We start from the raw sequence: 19552 nt of genomic DNA, 5'->3' as shown, positions 1-19552 counted from the left end.
TACAGTGCCAGCTCTGGAAAGAAGGCTGCCCACCTACCCAGACCCCTTCTCCAGAGTGAGCAGGCCATAAAGCAGAGAGGCAGTGAGCTTAATTGAATTCATGTTTAATAATTACAGGCACCGTGCCCCCCCTTCCCCCTGCCCAGGCAGCAGCAGGGGTGGTGCAGGGGCTGGGGCGTATGCCCCCAGCAGCGAGGACGGCAGTCCCAAGAGTGATTTTTCAGAAAATAAAAAAGGACCAGGGGCAGGCGGTTGTGCCCCCCCCCAAGACACACCAAATTTCAAGACTTTATATATAATATATCTCTGTGCCCCAGGGGGAGGAGAGGGACACCTGGCAGCATCCTGGAGGGGGCCCCACGCAGCCCCAAGCCATCCTGCCTCTTCAGCCACTTTATTAGCTCAGACAACATCGCACTACAGGCACCCACTGCCGCCGCCGCCGCTGCTGCCGCCCCCCCCACTACAGTCCGGGCGGCTGGCTTGGCCATCCGAGTGTCCATGGGGCTCCAAGTCCCCGGCCCCACCCGCCCTCAGTTGTGGTCAGACTCCTCCTCCTCCGCCTCACGAAGCCACTTGAAGAAAGCTGTGACAGATTTAAGGGCCACACCCTTGCCCTGCTGTTCAGCGGGGTCCTTGCTACTCTCCCAACTATAGAAGGCGTCCTCCTTCACCACGTCCTCATCGTACAGCGCATCAAAGAACATCCGAAGCAGGTCTGCAAGCAGGCAGGACAGCAGTTACAGGCACGCTGCCCACAATCACTCCATCCCCCCTCCCAGGGATCCCTCCCCTAAGCTCCACTGCTGAGACAAGGCCCTGACCCACCGTGCTGACATTTGTGTGTCTGGCCATTCCAGAGTGACTAGGTCTCTGATGGGATGCTTATCTCATGATCTAAGAGACTGATGCGCAACAGTGAGTCACTTGGCCAAAACTTAGAAACCTGCCCAGCCTCACCTCAGCAGCTTCAAACTTCTCCATTCATGATATATTTAATGGGGAACACTGCAGAATTGGTATTCCTGAATTTGAGGAATCACAGTGTCTCCCACAAAAGTCAAGGGTATAACCTGGAACATTCACTGGCCCCCATTAGATTCTGACAAACCCTTAACCCCAATTTTCTCTTACTTTCCACACACCTCCTGAACATATACACCTCCTGAACATATACACCCCCTCTGTGGCCTTGTCACTTTTATGTGTGATGTAACCTTTGCCAGGAACATTCTTTCTCGTAACCTTTTATCACCTACCTAGTGAATTCCTTTAAGCTCAACTCAAGCACCCTCTGTTTTGATCTTCCTTCTCCCTCACCCCTAGCTACCCGTCAGCCTTCCAAAGCACTTGTACAATCCCTGAACATAATCCATTCCATTCCCCACACTGCACTGCCAGTCTGTCCAAAGAAAACAATACATTCTTAAAGAAAAGGGAGGCTGAGTAGTAAATACATTTCTTCTGAATAAAGCATAGGACCTAGAGTCCAGGCCTGAGTGAAACACTGACTGAGCCATCTAAGAGAAGCTGCAAACCAGGATGTTCCTCAGGGCATGCACACCCTCAGATCCACAACCGCTGCCTACGGACAGCCTCCCACCCCCACCCCACAGCAATGGCAGCAACAGATCATTTATCCCAAGCTTGTTCTCCAAATCCCATGCACACCCATCCCGGGGACCCTATACAATCAATTACCCACTCTGCCCTGTATTTTCAAGCCCAAGTTTCTCCCATCTAAACACAAAAGGCCTCCTTTACAACTGCTATCTCTTTACAGCCAAGATCTGTCTTTTGACAAGAGATTAGTTGAATTCAAAGATTTTTGTCTACACTTGCTGTTTTCTTTTCCTCCTGATTCAGGTATTACTCTGTCCTTTCCAATCCAGATCCTGCCCCCTGATGTACCAAATATTGTTTCTGCCAGGGTGGCCTCCATGTTTTCACACTCCAGAGGCCCTAATTTTCAGATCTGCTCCTATGGAATCCAGGCACATCTAGCATTACTGACCACTTTCCTCTCCTAAAATCACTCTGTCCTTCGTTCATAGGGTCTTATCCTCCTTTGGTCCCTACCTGTGGGACCTCTACCTCCTCAAGGCTGTATCCCTTGGGCAATCTTATACCCTCTTGTGACTTGCACATGTGTTGCCCTGTGCCAGCAGTTCAAGAGATGCGCCTCCAGCCCTCACCTCTTCCTCTCCAAATGAAATCAGATACCCACCCAGCTGTCTACCTGACTGACATCTCTGATTGCCCCCACCAGGACCACAAACTCAACATGACCAAACTCAACTTGACCCAGTGTTCCCTACCGCCCAGTGAATGGCACCCCCCACTATCACCTCACCTGCTGAAACTATCCTGGGAGTCATATATGACTTCCAATCTCTCATCACCCGCCCCCCAGGCCAGTGTGTGTCTTGAATCTGCCCACTCCTCTCCCATCCCCATTGCCACCAGTGAGGCTGAGTCACTACCAACACACCCCTGATCTGCTGATCCGGCCACATTCACATTCACCCCACTCCAAACCACTCTTCCCACTAATGGCCAGGATGATCTAAAAACTAAAAAAGAATGTTTAAAATCCTTGCTTAAAATCCCATAAAGGGCTTTTCCTGTCCTTAAGATTAAAGTCCAAAACTCATCCCATGGCTTACATAGCCCTGCATGACCTGGCCACATCCATCTCTCCACGCAACTTGCCTCACGTACACCTGGTTGCTGTGCTCTCCCACACTGATATTCCTTCAACAGTTTTTACCTTGCGTCATATGTTTTCTACCTCAGGGCTTCCCTTAACACACAGTTCCTTCTTGTCAAGTCTCCCCCTCCCATTTGTCATTTAACTCCCATGTGTCAATTCCCACTCATTCTCTGACTAGGTAAATTCTCCCAGAGAGTACCCTTGCAGGACCCATTTTCCAACATTCATCTTAACTCCATGCCAACATGGGAACTATGCTTGACTTAATCACTTCTAATATCCCAATGTCCTGGCACATACCTGTTTGCTAAATGCATTATTAACCTCAAGCATGTTAACCTAAGCCTCAGTCTCCCAATATGGAAAAGGGGGGAACACCATCTACCCTAAACAATAGTTGTGAGGATTAACTGAGGCAAAGAAAAGCAGCTCAGCCCTGTACCAGGCAGAGGGAGCACAGGATACTTGGAAAACGTTACCATTTATCACCTCTGCACTCCTGGCATCTAACAGTTGGCTAGGCACAAAACAGGTAGTCAATTAACCTTCAAGGCCGAGTCTTGCACTTGTAGGTAAGGAAACAAACAAATGTTTGTTGCAGGGGAAAGGACTCAAACCATCAGGATATTTTGCTCTCCAGTGACCACCCACTTCTCCTGGATTGAGACCCTTTCCACAACTGCCCCTACGATCTGGTAGTTCCTCCAGCCCACCCCATCCCTGTGGCCTGGCTCTTACTGGGGGGCTGTTCTAAGGTCACTACAAGGGCCTGGAGGGCATAGAGCGCCTGCAGCTCCTTCTGCTCGTCACACAGGTACTTCTGTAGCAGTTTCGCTCGCGCTTTCAGCACCGCAACATCCACTCGGAGAGGAGTCTCAACTACAGGGAGGAAGACAGGGATAAGTGGAATAATGCACCCTCAGCCTGGTTCAGAACTGGAGACCAAGACCAAAACCTCCCTCCCTCCATATCTGTTGTGCCCACCCTTGCCCCACCAACTCCCTGGCTCCTCTTACAGATAATTGCAGAATAGCAGACCGTTGTCATGAGAGCTCGAACTAACGTGTTGGATGCTACCTGCTGCTCATTCACGTTGGCCTGTGCAGAAGAAAGACAAATGGCCCATAAGTTCTGAATTATGCCTGGAAGGCTCCATTCTTGCTGCCCTCACCTGCACTACCTTCTCCTTTCTCTCTCTCCCCCAATATCCAGGAGAAATATACCTCTATCCAGTCAAACACCCGCTGGTTACTGCTGCCCTCCTTCAGCAGCTTCTCCAGCTGCTTGCTCAGCTCCTCAGAGGACAGCAACCTCTGGCCAGGGCCTTCTGACTCCTCTCCCAAGGTATACTCCACCTTCTGCAAGCAAAAAGGCCCACAATTGGGAGGTAAACATGTCACGTGAGATGAGGGAAGAGGAAAGGACTGGCTGACCCCAACTGCTAGAGTTAACTTAAGTCCAGCTGCAAACCTGCGCAGTGACAAAGGCACTGACATCCTGGCCCTCAGGTAAAAATTCCTTCCAGCTGAGTCCAGCCTCTCGCCACAGCGTCCCGACCTTCTTGGGACCCTGGAAAACATAAGACCAACTTAGCAACTCTCTTTCTCTCCAAGAAGCTAACAGCTCCACAAATGTCATCCAACAAATGCATACTGAAAGCCCACTAGGTGCCTGCTAGCAGCTCAGGATGCTACAGAGGTACTGAATGGGAACAGTGCTTCCACGCCTATGGTCTAGTAACGGGCACAAACATCAGTCAAATAACCACCCTAAGTCACAAGAACTCACCCATCACCGTGCTATGAGACCTGGGGGATGGCCTGAGACCTCTAGGAAAATGTCACTTAGCTGTCACAGGATTCTCAAAGAATTACTGGACCACAAAAGGTAAACAACCAAATCCAAATATCTCATCCTAGCCTTCTACACTCATCTACGTTTTTTAAAAAATAGCTTAGTTTTTCATTATTGCAAGTAACAAATGCTTATGGGAGAGAAAAACTTCTAACAAGTATGCTTATTTGGTTCCCAAATCCAGAAAATTTTAGAAGCAGACATTAAGTCCCCACCCCCAATCCAACACAAATCAGAAATCTTCACGTAAACGGCAGTTTGAGTTCATTTTCTGTAAGGGGCAAGAGATTCTGAAGCCATCACTGTTTTACAATAACAGATATTCAGGATGACGCCATCAACCCTTGACAAAATTACTGTACTTCATGGATTTTAAAAATGCCCATTTTAACACCACTAAAACTGAGGTGTCTCACAGTTGGCATATTACCACATTTCAAAAATATGACCATGTCTTTTCTTTCTCAGCAGTGCATAGATAAGATGTTGTAGAATCTATGGCACCTTAGAGTCAATGAAATACATATATAGTTCCATATGCTTTTTCTTTTAAATTATTATTTTAAATTTCTCAGAAACTATCCTGGTACATATTTCTACCTAAAACAAGTAATATGATGCTGAAAGAACAATTCCTCTCGATTCAAAGACTTACTCCTCTAAGTTCCAGATACTGAACTCTTAAAAAACTACACTTCCCAACATCTCAACACCACTAAGTACCACACCCAACTTGCCTTTCTCATCATTTCACCTTTCTCCTTGCTAATCAAAATTAATTTTAACAAAGCGGTTTCCATCGTGAATGTTACCAAATAGACACCCCTTTGCAACTTCACAGTACTTAAAGCACTCCATTTCAGCTATTTTATTTCACACTTTACTCCACACTGTTGTCTTCATTAAGCTGTCATTTCTTCTTTCTTTTCCAACTTGCCTCCTAACTGTGTTTTTATTCACTGCTGTGTTCCCAGTGCCTAGTATATGGTAAATGTTCTAAAAGATGCTAGTTGAATGAATGAGTGAATCAATCAAGGGCCTAGGGCCTTAGATTCTCATTCTCCTCCAGCCTTGGCCAGAACCTACAACAGGCACTGGTCTGAGGGAGAGTGCCAGCCTCGACATTTCCTCTCCCAGGTACCCACACAGCACTACCATCCCACCAAAGGACCATGAGGCTTCAGGGTCACTGCCAACACGCAAAACCACATGGTGGGAAGAGAAGTTCTCAATACACTACCTCTGAAAGGCTCTCTCACTCACCATGCTTTTGCATAGGAGCCCCAGGACCTCCAGCAACAGGGAAGCAGCTTTGCCCAGGGGTCTCAGAGGTTTTGTAATCTCCCTACAAGAGAAAAATCCAGTGTTGATAGCCTTCCACACCCTCTCAACACACTATCCCATCCCTCCCTAAATCCGGGTGTCTAAGTTGCCACACCTCTCCTCCCTCTTCCCTCTTCTTCCTGTTTTTACCTCCCCTGAATTCCACCAAAGGGGACTAACCTGAACAGCTCCCCCATGGGCACCCCACCTTCATGCAGAATGGGCGTTACCAGTTCTGCTAGGTAGAGCCACACATGAGGGATGTCAATTTCCATGTCTTCAGCCAATTCCAGGATTTCATATAGCCTGCAAAGAGAATTCAAAGTCGTCTAGGAGAGACAAGCTGCACTCCTACCCTCCTGCTGGGGCAACAAAGGCACGGCTAAAGGATCAAATGTGGAGCCCTTCAGGAACATTTCCTAAACATGGGGCAATTATCTCAAGCTAAAGCCATCTTCTTCTGCTTAGATGGCTCACCCCCAACCCTGCCAAAAGTTATGTTGACCAGGATGGCTGAGGAGCCTACATTCTTAGCTAAGGTTCCACGGGTCCTACAAAGGAGGGAAATTTGTGGGTATGTAAAAGTGGGAGGCCCACCAAGTCAGTCATACCCTCGGTAGTACTGGGCAGTGGAGAGGTGCCCAGCACAGAGCAGCTGGTGCAGCAGTCGCCCCATGTGCTCACGGGCAATGGCGCTGCGCTCCAGTGTGGACTCGATGCCGTGCCGCACAAAGATGAAGAGCAGCGAGGGCGAGGCCAGCTCCTGCACGCACTGAACCGCCTCCTGCAGGGGCGCAGCACACAGAAGAGAGACCAGTCACTGTCTGGCCCAGACCCTACACCCATGCCTGTCGGCACAGGCCCCTTCCCGCCCACCCTGCCGTCACTCAGACCGCTCCGCTCCCACTGCTTACCTTCATGTCATTGAGATGGAGGTATTCCTCAATGATGGCCCTGGATTTCTTCTCCAGCTCCTCTTCAGAGAGCGCAGCCCTCGGGGGACTCACAGGGGGCAGGGCGGCTTCTCGCTTCACTGAGCGAAGAAAAACAGATCAGAGATTCTTCAGTTCCAGTCTTCCTAGCAAACAGGGTCTGGAGCCCTGAAGACACTGTCTGGGTACTAGCTAGTCCCAAACCAGCCCACACCCTTCCCTTCCCCACCCCCCAGACCCTTACCAGCATCCCGCCCGCGGTCCCGATCCTCCGTGAGGCTAGCTGCCTTGCGCAGTCCCTCAGGCTGAGAGGGCCGCTCTCTACTCCGCTCCTCCACTTCCTTGCTGAAGCTCCGCTTGGTGGCGGGTGTCCGTGCGCGATCAAGCCGGTCACCACGGTCACCTCCCCGTTCACTCCGCTCTAGGCGGTCTCCCCGGTCCCCAGCTTTCTCACCTCGTTCCCGGCTCAAGCTACTCCTGGAAGAAAGACAGGCACATCGACTCTCACCTGTACTGCCCACAGGCACTCTTGTTTAACTATCCAACATGCTGAGCAACTGTCAGGCCTTGTTCTTGGCATCAGGTATATGCCCCAATCTCAGCCAGGAGCTCTGAGCATTACAGGTGTAAGGATTCCGAAGGCAGCAGTCAAAACCCAATCAGTACTCCAAGTGTGAAAACAAAGACATCAAGGAAACCTCACCTCTGTATCACACGTCTGTTATCTGTGCTTTCTGTAGGTACTGCTTGTTGAAGGGCTGAGAAGCGATTCAAGGTACTAGTAGCTGGACGAGCAGCTTCTGATGCTGGGGAAGGAGAAAACCCAGATTAAAACCTATTTCCGGGGCTTCCCTGGTGGCGCAGTGGTTGAGAATCTGCCTGCCAATGCAGGGGACACGGGTTCGAGCCCTGGTCTGGGAAGATCCCACATGCAGCGGAGCAACTGGGCCCGTGAGCCACAACTACTGAGCCTGCGTGTCTGCAGCCTGTGCTCCGCAACAAGAGAGGCCGCGATAGTGAGAAGCCCGTGCACTGCGATGAAGAGTGGCCCCCACTTGCCACAACTAGAGAAAGCCCTCGCACAGAAACGAAGACCCAACACAGCCAAAAATAAATTTAATTAACTAATTAATTAAAAAAAAAAATCCTATTTCAGTACATCCTATCTCCTACTTGCCAGTTTAGGACACTTGGTCCTAGTCCTGACACTAGAGTAGTTCAGCCCCTAGTGCCAAGTACACACTGCCTGTATTACCTCACTAACCACTCTGTAATGAAAGCCCCCGATACAGAGAAGACGCTGCCCTCAGGAGAGCTGATTCCTAACCACCCAGCTCTTTACAGTGGCCTCCATACCTGCATCGGAGGGCTTGGCTCCTGAGCCTCCACTGCTTCCCTTGCCCCAGCTCAATCGCCCTCCAGGTGCAAACAGCTGGTTGTTAGAATCAATGGAGCCAGGCTGAGGAAGGAAAGGGAGTGAGAGTCACAGGTCTGATCCAGCCAAAGCCCACGCCAGCCCTCACCACACACAGCCGTAAGGGGCCCAGACCAGGGGCCATGCAAACTTTCCCTGTAAAGAGCCAAACAGTAAACATTCACTACAGACCAGGCAGTTTGAACTACTCAACTCTGCCGCTGTACCACAAGAGCAGTCACAGACAATATTTAAAAGGGAAGAGTGTGGTTATGTTCCAATAAAACTATGCACATTGAAATTTAAACTTTATATAATTCCTTATCACAAAGTATCATTCACTTTTTGATTCTTTTCAACCACTAAACAATGTAGAAAACTCTCATTCTTAGCTTGTGGGCTGTATAGAAGGAGGGAATGGCTGGATTTGGTGTGCATGTCAGGGTGCTAACCACTGATCCAGACCAATGTGAATACATCCCCTAGAGTTGGCAGTCCCGTCTCTAGCAATCTAACCAGCTGGTCTAAGGGGGAAAATTGAGCTGTCACCTTCCCCACCTCAGACAAGTGAGGGGATTAAGATCCAAACCTGTGCTTAAGGCCCATCTGACCCCTCTTTATCCTCCCATCACTGACATCAGCCCTTCCAACACACACACCCCTACCTTCGTGATCTTAGTGAGTCGTGAGGTGTCAATAGGGCGGCTGCCCTTGCTGATGGGCACTGTGTTCCAGCCACCATCATCCACAAGTGGAAGGCCACGGCCTGGGACAAAAAGGAAAGCATACTGGAATGGTGAGTAAGTCCCAAGAACCCTGTTCCCGAGGGCTGCCCCCAGCCTCCATTCCTCAGATCCTCAGTTCCATCATGGGGTCTCAGCGGCCCAGACACGTGGCACTAACAAGAAGTCATCAGTGGAAAGCACAACCCCTCACATTGTCCATCCTCAGTCCCAGCCTCAAACTCACTGATGGGTGGGCCTGGAGGGCCACCCCGACGCTTGTCGCTGCCCTTGGCCATTAACTGCTGCACTTTTATGTGCTCCCGATGCTCCTCCAGCTCAGCTTCCTTGTGGATTTGGTCAATCGTCTTGGGACCCTGGTCCCCTCGACGCGGCACCCAATTGCTCTGTGGGGACAGGCCGGTCACAAGGTAATTACATCAGACAGGGCCAGACAAAAGTGTCAGGAACTGGGACTGTGGGGTCAGAGGCAGCAAACAGTGGGAAAGAGGGGACACACACCCGTCGCAGATCCAGCACGTCTTGCAGCATAAAGCGGATTCGGGATGAAGTCTTCTTTTCCTTAATGATTTTTTCCATCTGGTTGAAATACTGATCCATTCGGGGCTAACAAGAAGCAAAGGGATCAAGGTCAGGAACTTCTAAAACTTCACCTCCAACTACAGGCCATGCCCCTCCTCAGGCCTTCAGCTCCGCCACTGTACTCAGTGGCACACAGTGCCACTCAGACACAACAGCTGGGAAGGGTGTCTGTCAGTGGACCGCAGACCCCACGCGCTTCAGCCTGTCCTCTCCCATACCCCAGGACCCCCTACCTTGGCCTTTTCAAAGTCCAGGTCTTTGCCAATGGTGGTGAGCAGACGGCAAAGGCATTCGAGGGACTCTTCATCATGGTTCTTAAGTAGTTTAACCACACAGTCGTGCATGATTGCCTCTGTTAACATCTTCAGCTTGAACAACTCCCCGATAAATTTGATATTCCCTAAAGAGCGCCGCCGGGCTATGTCTCGAGCCTCTTCCAGCTCTTCCTTCAGGCGTCCCCGTTCCTCTGCCTGCCAGTCATGGGACAGGGATCACATCAGAAAGACAGCCAGCCACTCAGCTAAAACTGTTCTCTCTTCCACTATCTAGATTCCTAAACCTAGCAGCAAGCACTCACGTCCGAAGGCAGAGAAACCCCCAAAACACCAATATCCCCACCCCCACTTCTGCAGTGAGCAGCACCCAGGTGAGCAGGGGAACTGGGAGTGGAGTCTCTCTCACCGTAGCAGCTTCATCCATCTCCTTTTGCTTCTTCTCAAAAACCTCATCATCATCTTTGTCTTTTTCAAACTCCTTCTGACATCGATTTAACAACAGTTTTCGGAAGTTCACAGTCACTGTTGGCTTTTCTGTAGTGGGCACTTTCAGCTGCATGTCAAAGAGAACGCCACATTCAGACCAGTCCAGGGCAGGGAAAACCCTCCAAAAGTCTTCAACTACCTGACCCAGGAAGACCTCTGGCCCTGGCTCTGCCACCAACAGCACAGGATAGAGGAGAACCAAGAAGCTGGACTCAGAGTCTTAGGAAGAGAAGTGGGACGCTAAACCACAAGGTTTAGAAAACAGTGGAAACTAACCGCCATGAGGCAGCGGCACATGTTGGCATAGGCCACGGAGAAGTTGGGTTCTGAAATGGCCTTCTCGAAGATGAGGTCAATGACCCCTTTGAGGCGTTCCTCGGTGTCGATGGCTAGCTGCGTCACCTGCTTCATCAGCTGCTGGAACATCTGGGGTGTCAGCTTATTCAGGATGGAGCGCACCCTGCGGAACAGGTCCTGGAGGGGAGAGGGAACAGAGAAGACAAAGAATCCAGTGAAGCTTTCAGAAGAACAGGGGCTGCTAGGAGGGATGGAGAAAATAGATACTAGTGATGAGAGGGCAAGGCTGGCTCAGAGGGCAGACCTTGCAAAGAAGGAACGGAGACCAAACCACGACTCGCAGGTACCTGGGTTTTGCTGCCATCAGCGTCCTCCTCCCCTCGATCCTTCTCAGCCACTGTCCGCTTGCTACTGGGTTTCCAGGCCTTCTCTGCTTTGTTCAGCTTTATATCTTCGGTCATTGACACCGTGGCAATGATCTTGCGTGGTTCCTTTCGGGGGCCCTGCTGAGATCGCCGGGGTCCCAGACCAGCCTGCTAAGCAAGGAGCAGGGACAAGAGAAGCCACGGAACTAGTCAGCACAACCTACTACCACTACCACACATCTCCAGGGCAGACTTCTCCCCACCCCCACAATGAGATACAGGAAGCCAACACCCCCAACTCCCCTTGCCAGTCCCACTCACCGGCCCTCGGGGCAGCTCCCCACCTGGCCCACCCCTCGGGGGCCCACGGCTGCTAAGGGCTGGTCGGCCAAGGTTGGCAAAGGACGGAGTGAAGTCTGGGCCACAATTTATGCCTTGAAGTCTACTGGGATCCAGTGGCCGCAATGGTGTTTTATTGGCCTGCAAAAAGGACAGGGAAGGTATGAGAAACAGGCTAGGGCTAGCTACTGACCACTCTTTCAAGACCTCTGGCTCCTCCCCAGCCAGCCAGCCTGCCCAAACTTACCCTCTCCCTTAAGCCCACCAACCTTATCCAACACCACATCACTGATATGGGGCAATCCCTCCGGCTTCTGCATACTGGCAAAGATGAACTGAAAGCCAAGCAGGAACTCACGGTCATAACGCTTTTTCTCCTCAAGGTTTAGAGGCTTCCACTGATCTGCAAGGAAAACAGGATGAACCAATCACACCGCTTTCTCCTGGGGCCCTGATAAGCATACTCAACTCTTCTCAACCCTTCCTTCTGCATACCTGACTTATATTCATACTTCTGTTCCCCCGGCTGGATGTTCTCAGCATTTTGAATCTTGTCTTCCTTTGAATCCCAGGTCTCGTCTGCTTCCTCGGGTCGCGGGGGCACACTGCTGCCCTCAGGCTCTGGGCTGGGATTGTTGCCTACAGGAGGCTGATTTTCTACCTCTGATACTCCTGGGTTCACCTGTAACCATTGGACATTCCATTTTGGTTGCAGTGTGACCACTGTTCCATACCCAAACTTTGCCCTTCTCCCTCCGCTTTCTGCTCCCTTACCTCCTTGAAGGCATCTAGAAGGTCTCCTACAGCCTCCTTCTTATTGAGCTCCTTAATTTTCCGTCTCCTCTTTGGCACAGATACTGCCACTATTTGGGGGTGGGGGGGAGGAGTGAGAATAACTTAAGGAGTACCCCCAACCCCTGGGAAAAATAAAAAGCAGCCATGGTACAATATTCCCTTTTTTCATCACACCCTCTCTTGACTTAGAATTCCTTAATCTAACCCTTAAAAGTTCCATTACAGGGCTTCTATGACCCAGACACAATGGCACGAGAGGTCATCCATGAAGGAAAAGAACCACACCCAGCATGCCCCACCTCCACCATCCAGCCACACCTTACCTTGGGTGACTGATGCCACCTCCAAATTCTGGGACAGGTGGGCTGGGGCACGGGTGCTCTCTAGGGGGAGCGGTTCCTCGCCTCCCTTCTCACCCTCAGCTTCTCCTTCCTCTTCCTCTTCTTCCTCTTCCTCCATGTCCTCCTCTTGAGCAGGGGAAGCAGCTGGAGGAGCCACAGCTGGAGTGGCAGAAAGGATGGTGGGGGGAGCCACCAATGCTGTAGCCTCCTTGGCCTGCTCCTCTGGTTCACTGACTGGGCTTAAGTCCACAGCTGGTGGCGAGGGGGCTCCGTTGAGCAGTTCCTCAGGTTGGGCAGTTGGAGCAATGGGCATGGGGGATTCAGAGGGACAAGCCGGGGGAGGGAGAGGGGCAAGCTCCAGGCTCGACTCCAACTCTGGTTCCAAATTCTCAGATAGGACCGTGCCATTAGGCTCAGGAAGAATTTCCACCTTGTGAGATGCCAGGGGGGTGGGAACCTGGAGAGGACTGGAAGAGAACTCAGATTCTGGAACTGGTTTGCTGAGTGTCACTTCTACTTCCAGTATGGGTTCAGCGAGGGGAGTGGGTTCTGGAGAGAGGGAATATGGCTCCCCAGTTTCAGAGGGCATGGGGGTTGATTCTTCTACAGATGTTTGTATCATCCCCGTTGTCATAGTGTCCCCAGGAATAGGGAGGACTGCGAGATTAGGCTCAGACCCCGGTTCCAAGACTGGGGGTGGTGATGGGGTCGGAGAAGGTGATGAAGGCTGGGATTCTGAAGGGCTGTGCTCTGGGCCAGGCAGCCCTGGCCGCTCCCCAATGACTGCTCCCTGCGACCGGTCATCTGCACCATAGGAAGAACGAGTAGTTAGAGGCAAGTCCTTCACTGCTATTGCTCTTCGTCCTCCCAGCCAAGCATTCCCAACCTAACAGCCCCCTACACACACACACCAGTCTTCTCCCACCTAGGTCTTTTCCATTCTCACTCAAAATCCAATCTACCCTAAAATCCGACTACCAGACACCTAAGTCATTCTTCTCTGGCACCCAATTCAAGTCACTCCATTTCCTTGGCATTTTAAATGATCACACTCCTTTTCCCCATAAAGGCTCTACCCCACCTGCTTACTTACCTGGCCGGACAACAACAGCAACCTGGGGTGTCTCCCCATTAGCCTGAGGCTCCAGACCACCTCCCGTCTGCAGGACACAAAGGGTTACCAAGTTTGCCCTGAAGAGTCCCACAACCCTTCTTTACTAGAGCCATTTCTACTTTAGCCGCCTAGAAATCCAGGAAAGCAGGGAAATGAATCCCTTAGTTGAAGAAAAAGATCCAGGGACCTAGGAGTCCAGGGCAGAACAGCCATCCCAGCCAGGGCATCACTCAAAGAACAGTACCTGGGGAGGGGTGGGTGTGGAGGCAGTGCGGGCCCCAGACATGATCTCCTCCGTGATATCCTTCCCTCCTTGGTTTGGGTCTCGAATTCGGATCTGGGGAAAAAAAAGCTACAGGATGAGTGGGAAGCAGGAGGAACCCACCTCTCCACCCTGCCCCACTCGTAGGACTCCAGGCCAACCCCCCACCCCTCACTGGGAAGCAGGTAGGTGGGTGTCAGAAACCCCATGAGTTCTGCTGTCAACCCATCCGGCTGCTCTTATAGTCTCGTCTTGGCCCCCACCCCTAAGACACCCTTGACCTCACAGAGCAGCCACGTACATCACAATGCCCCTCCCTCCCTAATGCCTGCCCAACCAGAAGTCCCCAAGAAGTGGCTGCATGCCCTGGGGCCCAGGACCCCCATCTAGCACCCATCCGGCTCACTTGTGGCTAGTCTGCTTGATCTCTGGGGGCGGGGACCAGATCCAGTGGGTGGAGCCAGGGTGACTCAGCGGCTTCCCCAGCCCTGGCACCCTATTCTGGGCACCACGCCCAGGGCTTGAGGACTGAGCAGAGGCGGAGGCCTCAAGAGCTTCCAGGACTGGGGGGTGGGGCCACAGAAAGCAAACCATTTCCAAGGCAAGCCACCAGAAACCCAAAACCAAACTTAGATGTTACGGACCCAGAACCCAGGTCTCTAAGGCATTTCCCCACCAGACACTCCAATCTTCCAGTAAGCTTCTTCTACATGGAAATCTTAGCACCTTACAAAGAACCTAAGCACTTCACAGATCCCCATTCTTTGCCTACTCTCAGCTGAAGATCTGCCTCAACTTCCTGCTCCCTGACCCACAACGTGCCTGACCTTGATTCTCCCTTTCCCAGATATCCTAGAGCCCGCTGCTGCTACTCACCGTCTTCCGCTCCCTCTTGGGAGCAATCTGGGGTGGCGGGTTCATCAAAACCGGCGGGGGAGCCACACCAGTGGGAAATTGCTGCACACCCTGGGCTGGGTAGTAGGCGCCAGCTTGGGGGGCGGGAGGGACACGGAAAGGAAGAACAGTGGCAGGGTCAGAGCCCAACCACATACAAATGCCTGCTTGAACACCTCCCACCCCCTGGAGAACCTCTCATCACCCACAGCCGGCCCCTCGCCCTGCCCCACCCTCCTCCCCAAGGGAATGAGGTGTCTATCAAAGTTGGGGAACCAGTCTGAACTGCGTTTACAAGAATTCCTAACACTGACACACACACCCCTTGTAGGCAGGCACTTCTTCCCCACCACACACCAGCTACCAGGACTATGTCTGCTCCTCTTCTACCCCGTAAGGTAACACGTATGCACCCCACCCCCAGCAAAACACACACATATACTCTGAGAGAGCAGCAACTACTTAACCTGAAACAGAATCAGGTCTTTGGCTGGGAATGATAAAAACAAGATTTGCCAACCCTGTTCCATTCAACCTGAGTCCAATTCCAGTCTCCAGCCCTTTGCTAAGGGGCAAGGAAACAAAAAGTAACATTATGAACCAGGCCCAGGATGAGAAAAATTCCTTAAAGCAATGGTCTCCAAAATAGGATACATTCTTTAATATCATCCAAAACCTCCACTTGTTTGTTTTTGACAAGCAACATTGTTATTTGTCTAAATTATGCATACGTATAACAAACAAAAACATACATTAAAAGTACATACTCAAAATTTTTCCTGACAGTCAAAAAATTTTGGAAACCACTGCCATAAAGAACAGACTAATCCTTTCCTAGAATATAAATGAAAAACAGCTACAGAAACCTCTCAGATCCACGTTACATGGGCTCCCCCCAACCACGGAACGAGTGTCACAGGGAATATTTACTAACAGGCCTTCAAACTAGTGCTTGAACTGTATTCCTTGACGTGGGGAGGACGCCAACTCTCAGCAACAGTATAAAATCCTCTCCGCACCACCCCCCAACACCAGTTACACATTAAACACCAATCCCTGCTACCCCTGTCATTTCTAGACCAAGAAACAAGCCTGCGAAGGGTCTTCGCAATTAGTAGGTGAGTTTAGATGCTCCCTGGGACTCACTCTCACCTGACTCCCTCCCCTGCTTACCGTAGGTCCCAAACTCTGTAGGGCTTGCACCCGGATAGAAGCTTGGGGCTCCCGGCTGCACAGGATACTGCTGTGTCGGGACAACATATGTGGAACGCCCCTGGTGGAGGGGAAGGGGGAGAAGGAGGGGAGAGGAGTTGACAGAGCTACGAATACTGCGTCAGACTACAAAGAGAATATACGGCAAGACAGAACAAGCCAACTCTAGGCAATGACCAGAAGAAAGTCCCACCTCTGGAGAAGAGACGGGACTGGAGGGTCAAGGTTAGGAAGGTGGGAGTTGGGGTACAAGGTTGTGTGGCCTCCAGCCCCCAAGCCTCCAGCCTCACCTGTCCAGGGATGTAGTAGGCCCCCTGGGAGGCTGGGTAGGAGATCTGGGAAGGGATCATCATTACTTGGGATCCAGCAGGGTAGACATGGGCAGCTGGGCCAGGGCGGGCGGGGGCTGCACTCTGCACTCGGGAGGCTGCACTGCTCGGGGGCTGGGCCCGGCTAGGGTAGAAGTGCTGTCAGGAGGGAGGAAGGCAGTTGGCACTGGGAAGGGGAGGAAGTGGACAGCAAAATGGCCATTCTGCTATGTCTCTAGTCTGGAGAGAAGTGCCAGGGGCTTTGGAGCATGGGGACCAACACTTCCAAGATTCACCTGACCAACCGATGTTTAAGTGGCCTCTTGTACTCACAATGTGCCCTCCAAACTCAGATATACACTTTGCACTCTGCATATTTACTCCCTCCCTGCCATGCATACTCATGTCACCTCCTCCAGTCTATCCTTCAGCAGAGGCTTCCTAACACCCAGATGCATCATGCCTAAGTAAAGCCTTTTTCAGCAACATAATCCCCAGCATGCACTGCTCCACCCTAAGGTACTGAAGAGCTAACCGCTAACATGCAAGTCTCCCAGTTCCCAGATACGCGCTATGCAAGATTTAGCCCCTAACATGCATTGGTCAGCCTCAGAATGAGGACCTGGACAGCAAACAAGTCCCCACCCTGAGGAACCCCAGCCCCTGTCTCTAGCCCCTGACTAGGGTGGAGGGTAACGGTGAGACCAGGAGAGAGTCCAGGATTAGCAAAGGGGTATTACCTGCAGAGACCTGAATCCTCCCTGAGAGCACATGGGGACAGGAAAGAAGAGAATTATCCCCAAGGTGATGAGGGGAAAAGATGAAGGAAAAAATAAAGGATGCAGGACAAGAATCCTCTCCCACTTAGTGAGGAAGAATTTATGGAATAGAGAAAGGCAAGAACCAGCTGGAGTGTTTATCTTCCCACAGTCCAAAGAGAAGGAAGGGATGGGGAATGGAGCAATGGCAACCTCCCAGTAAAAGGAGGAAATAGGAAAGCAGGGCCCAAAGAGTTGGCAGCAGGGCCCAACACTGCCCCCAATTCTTAAGGCACCAGGACCCCTGGTAATGCCATCCCCACCGACTACATACTAACCGAGGGGCCAGCCACCGTAAGTAATCAACAGTGCGAAGTGCAGAGCCCCATGAAAGAACACATAGCAACTGTCAGGAAACTGGGGCAGGTACAGGGCCTCCGTAGTTTCCACCCTAGGCCCAAACTGGCCTAAGCTTTAAGTGGCTCCCACCCATGCCCCCTACTCCCCTCCCCACAGCCCCTCACCTGGCGGGGCTGAGAAGGCGTGTTCATTTGTGTCGCTTGAGGCGTACTGAACACCACCGGTGCTGTCTGCCCCGGGGGAAACGCTGGCTGAAGGGGGGAGACCAGATTTCAGCAAGAGGGGAAACCCAGGTGGGGCAGAAACTCAAGCTGGTGAAGGGACCAGATCTGTGGCAAGAGCCTCAACAGTCCACATATACCCTCCCCATGACAGCCCCTGGGAACAGCCCAGGGGCCCTGTCTCAATTTGGCAGCAGGAAGCTGCACTTTGCCCTGACACAGAAAGGGGTGGGAAAATCCAGAGGCTGGAACCTGTTCCTGACCCGGCTGCCTGGTCTCCCCAACCTGCACCCCAGTCACTGCTAATTCCTCCCTAATTACCTGTGGGAGTCCAGGGGATGGGGCAGGTGGGGGGCCTGTGGGCTGTGGAGCTTTGTTCATTTCATTTGGTGCCACATCAGGGTCCCCCCAGCACCTGTTGGGAGAGAGAGGAGCTCAGAAAGGGGAAGGGACCCAAGCTGAAGGCAAATGGAGTGGGGGAAGGGCTGAAGCAAGGGCTGGGGCCCACAGCGAGCCCCGGAGGCGCCAAGCGGGTGAAGGAGCATTAAAGACCCAGCTTATGTCCCCACCAACACCCTGTCAAACCCACACCGCCTCCAACCACCCCCCTGACCTGCTCAAACAGCCCCTCACTCACCCCCTCGGTTAAGAATAAATCCACGGTGCGGCCTACAGGTTCTGGGCATCCGAGGGCCTGGGGTTGGGAGGTGAGGGGTATCAACCTGGCTCCGCGGGGCCCAAGACCAACCAGACCGGAAATTCCAGGTCTCGCTGGCACCAGGCTCCCGGATCACAAACGGAGCTAGCAGCTTCGGCCGTGGTGTCCCCACCCCCCACCCGGGGACACCGGGTTCGGGGCCTGGCCCGGGGGCACACGAGGCACGCCTGCCGCGGGTGACCGCGGGGGCCAGAGACGAGGCCTGCCGCTGCCCAGGAGTGGAGGCCAGGAAGGGCGGCAGTCGGGCCGTAAAAGGCCGGGCGGGCGGCGGCCGAAGAGGAGCCGGTTTGAAGCAAGTGAGGGTCGGCCTGGAGGGCGGGCGGGGCCGGGGGCTCCTCCCTGCCCGCCGCCGCCGCCTCCTTCCCCTGCGCCCTCCCTGCGCAGCGCCGGCCAGTGCCAAAGAACAACGTGTCACTTCCCGGCGGCCGGGCCGCAAAGGGGGGAGGGGGCGGCGGGCCGGGAGCCGCGGTGCCTGCGCCCGCGGGGCCTCCTCGGGTCGGACCGAGGTGGCACTTAGCGGCCGGGGAACCCGGCGCCCTCCCAGCCCGCGGGGACCACATATTCCGGCCCCGCGCTCCCCCACCCCCACCCAGCAGCCAGGCCGGGCTAGGCCGGGCACACGTGGGCCGGGGATCAGGCCCTGGCGGGCCGGGGCCCGGGCTTGGGCCACGGGGCCAAGGCGCCGGGGCGGCGGCGCAGGGTAGCCGGTCCGGGCCCGGATGGCGGCGGATGCGGGGGGAGGGGGTGGGGGGGCCGGGTCGGGCCCGGACATGGCGGCTTTACCTTCAGTCTCCTTCAGTCCGCGCGGCCGAGCCCCACGCAGCCGCACAGACGTAGTCCACAACCATTTCCGGCTCCCCGCACGGATCCCGCTCGGCGGCCACCGCTTCTCCGCAGGCGCAGCCGGCGCCCCCACGTGACCAGCGCAGGGGGCGGAGCTTCGCCCGGCGCCGCGGAGCACATGGGATTTGCCCCGCCTCGTCATGTGACAGGCACTGCCCGCCCCGTGTCCCCTCCCGAACTTTGGAACTCCCCAGACCGAGCCCCCTCTGCGTCTGTGTTCCGCGGTTCTTTAGTTCATTCATACTTCGAGTAAGCATTTATTGACTGCATACTGTGTGCTAGGCGAAGTGCTGGCTGAGGGCTGAGAACACTGAAATTAAAGACTCAGTCCTGCGGAAGTAAATCATGGACAAATACGGAAAGAAATACGAATTAGGCAGCTTTGAAATAATGTAAATTAGAT

General features: G+C 53.0%; 1 protein-coding gene across 7 annotated transcripts; it reads right to left on the bottom strand.

The window, feature by feature from the left end:
- Positions 1 to 88: 88 nt before the first annotated feature.
- On the bottom strand, positions 89 to 19243 carry EIF4G1 (eukaryotic translation initiation factor 4 gamma 1). 7 transcript variants are annotated; one of them, XM_082460841.1, is made up of 33 exons: positions 19090 to 19243; positions 18226 to 18282; positions 17910 to 18003; positions 17532 to 17618; positions 16232 to 16408; positions 15903 to 16002; positions 14712 to 14824; positions 13818 to 13910; positions 13553 to 13619; positions 12442 to 13263; positions 12098 to 12186; positions 11819 to 12005; positions 11593 to 11726; positions 11306 to 11464; positions 10967 to 11155; positions 10599 to 10796; positions 10243 to 10389; positions 9795 to 10031; positions 9481 to 9585; positions 9206 to 9365; positions 8902 to 9002; positions 8179 to 8281; positions 7526 to 7628; positions 7067 to 7299; positions 6805 to 6923; positions 6502 to 6674; positions 6071 to 6196; positions 5831 to 5912; positions 4184 to 4282; positions 3937 to 4071; positions 3730 to 3811; positions 3452 to 3592; positions 89 to 718 (listed from the first exon to the last, which is right to left on the bottom strand). In XM_082460841.1, the coding sequence occupies exons 3-33, from the start codon at positions 17967 to 17969 to the stop codon at positions 534 to 536; spliced, it is 4806 nt and encodes a 1601-aa protein (XP_082316967.1). In that variant the 5' UTR covers positions 17970 to 18003; positions 18226 to 18282; positions 19090 to 19243; the 3' UTR covers positions 89 to 533. The 7 variants fall into 7 exon arrangements, with proteins under 7 accessions (XP_082316967.1, XP_082316968.1, XP_082316971.1 ...); XM_082460842.1 differs by having other exon boundaries at positions 10967 to 11152; XM_082460845.1 differs by lacking the exon at positions 16232 to 16408.
- Positions 19244 to 19552: the final 309 nt, after the last annotated feature.

Source organism: Balaenoptera physalus (assembly GCF_965194825.1).
Source record: "Balaenoptera physalus genome assembly, chromosome: 4".
Lineage (NCBI taxonomy): Eukaryota > Metazoa > Chordata > Mammalia > Artiodactyla > Balaenopteridae > Balaenoptera > Balaenoptera physalus.
The sequence above is the reverse complement of the archived record's forward strand: the minus strand, read 5'-3'. Positions and strand labels throughout refer to the sequence as shown.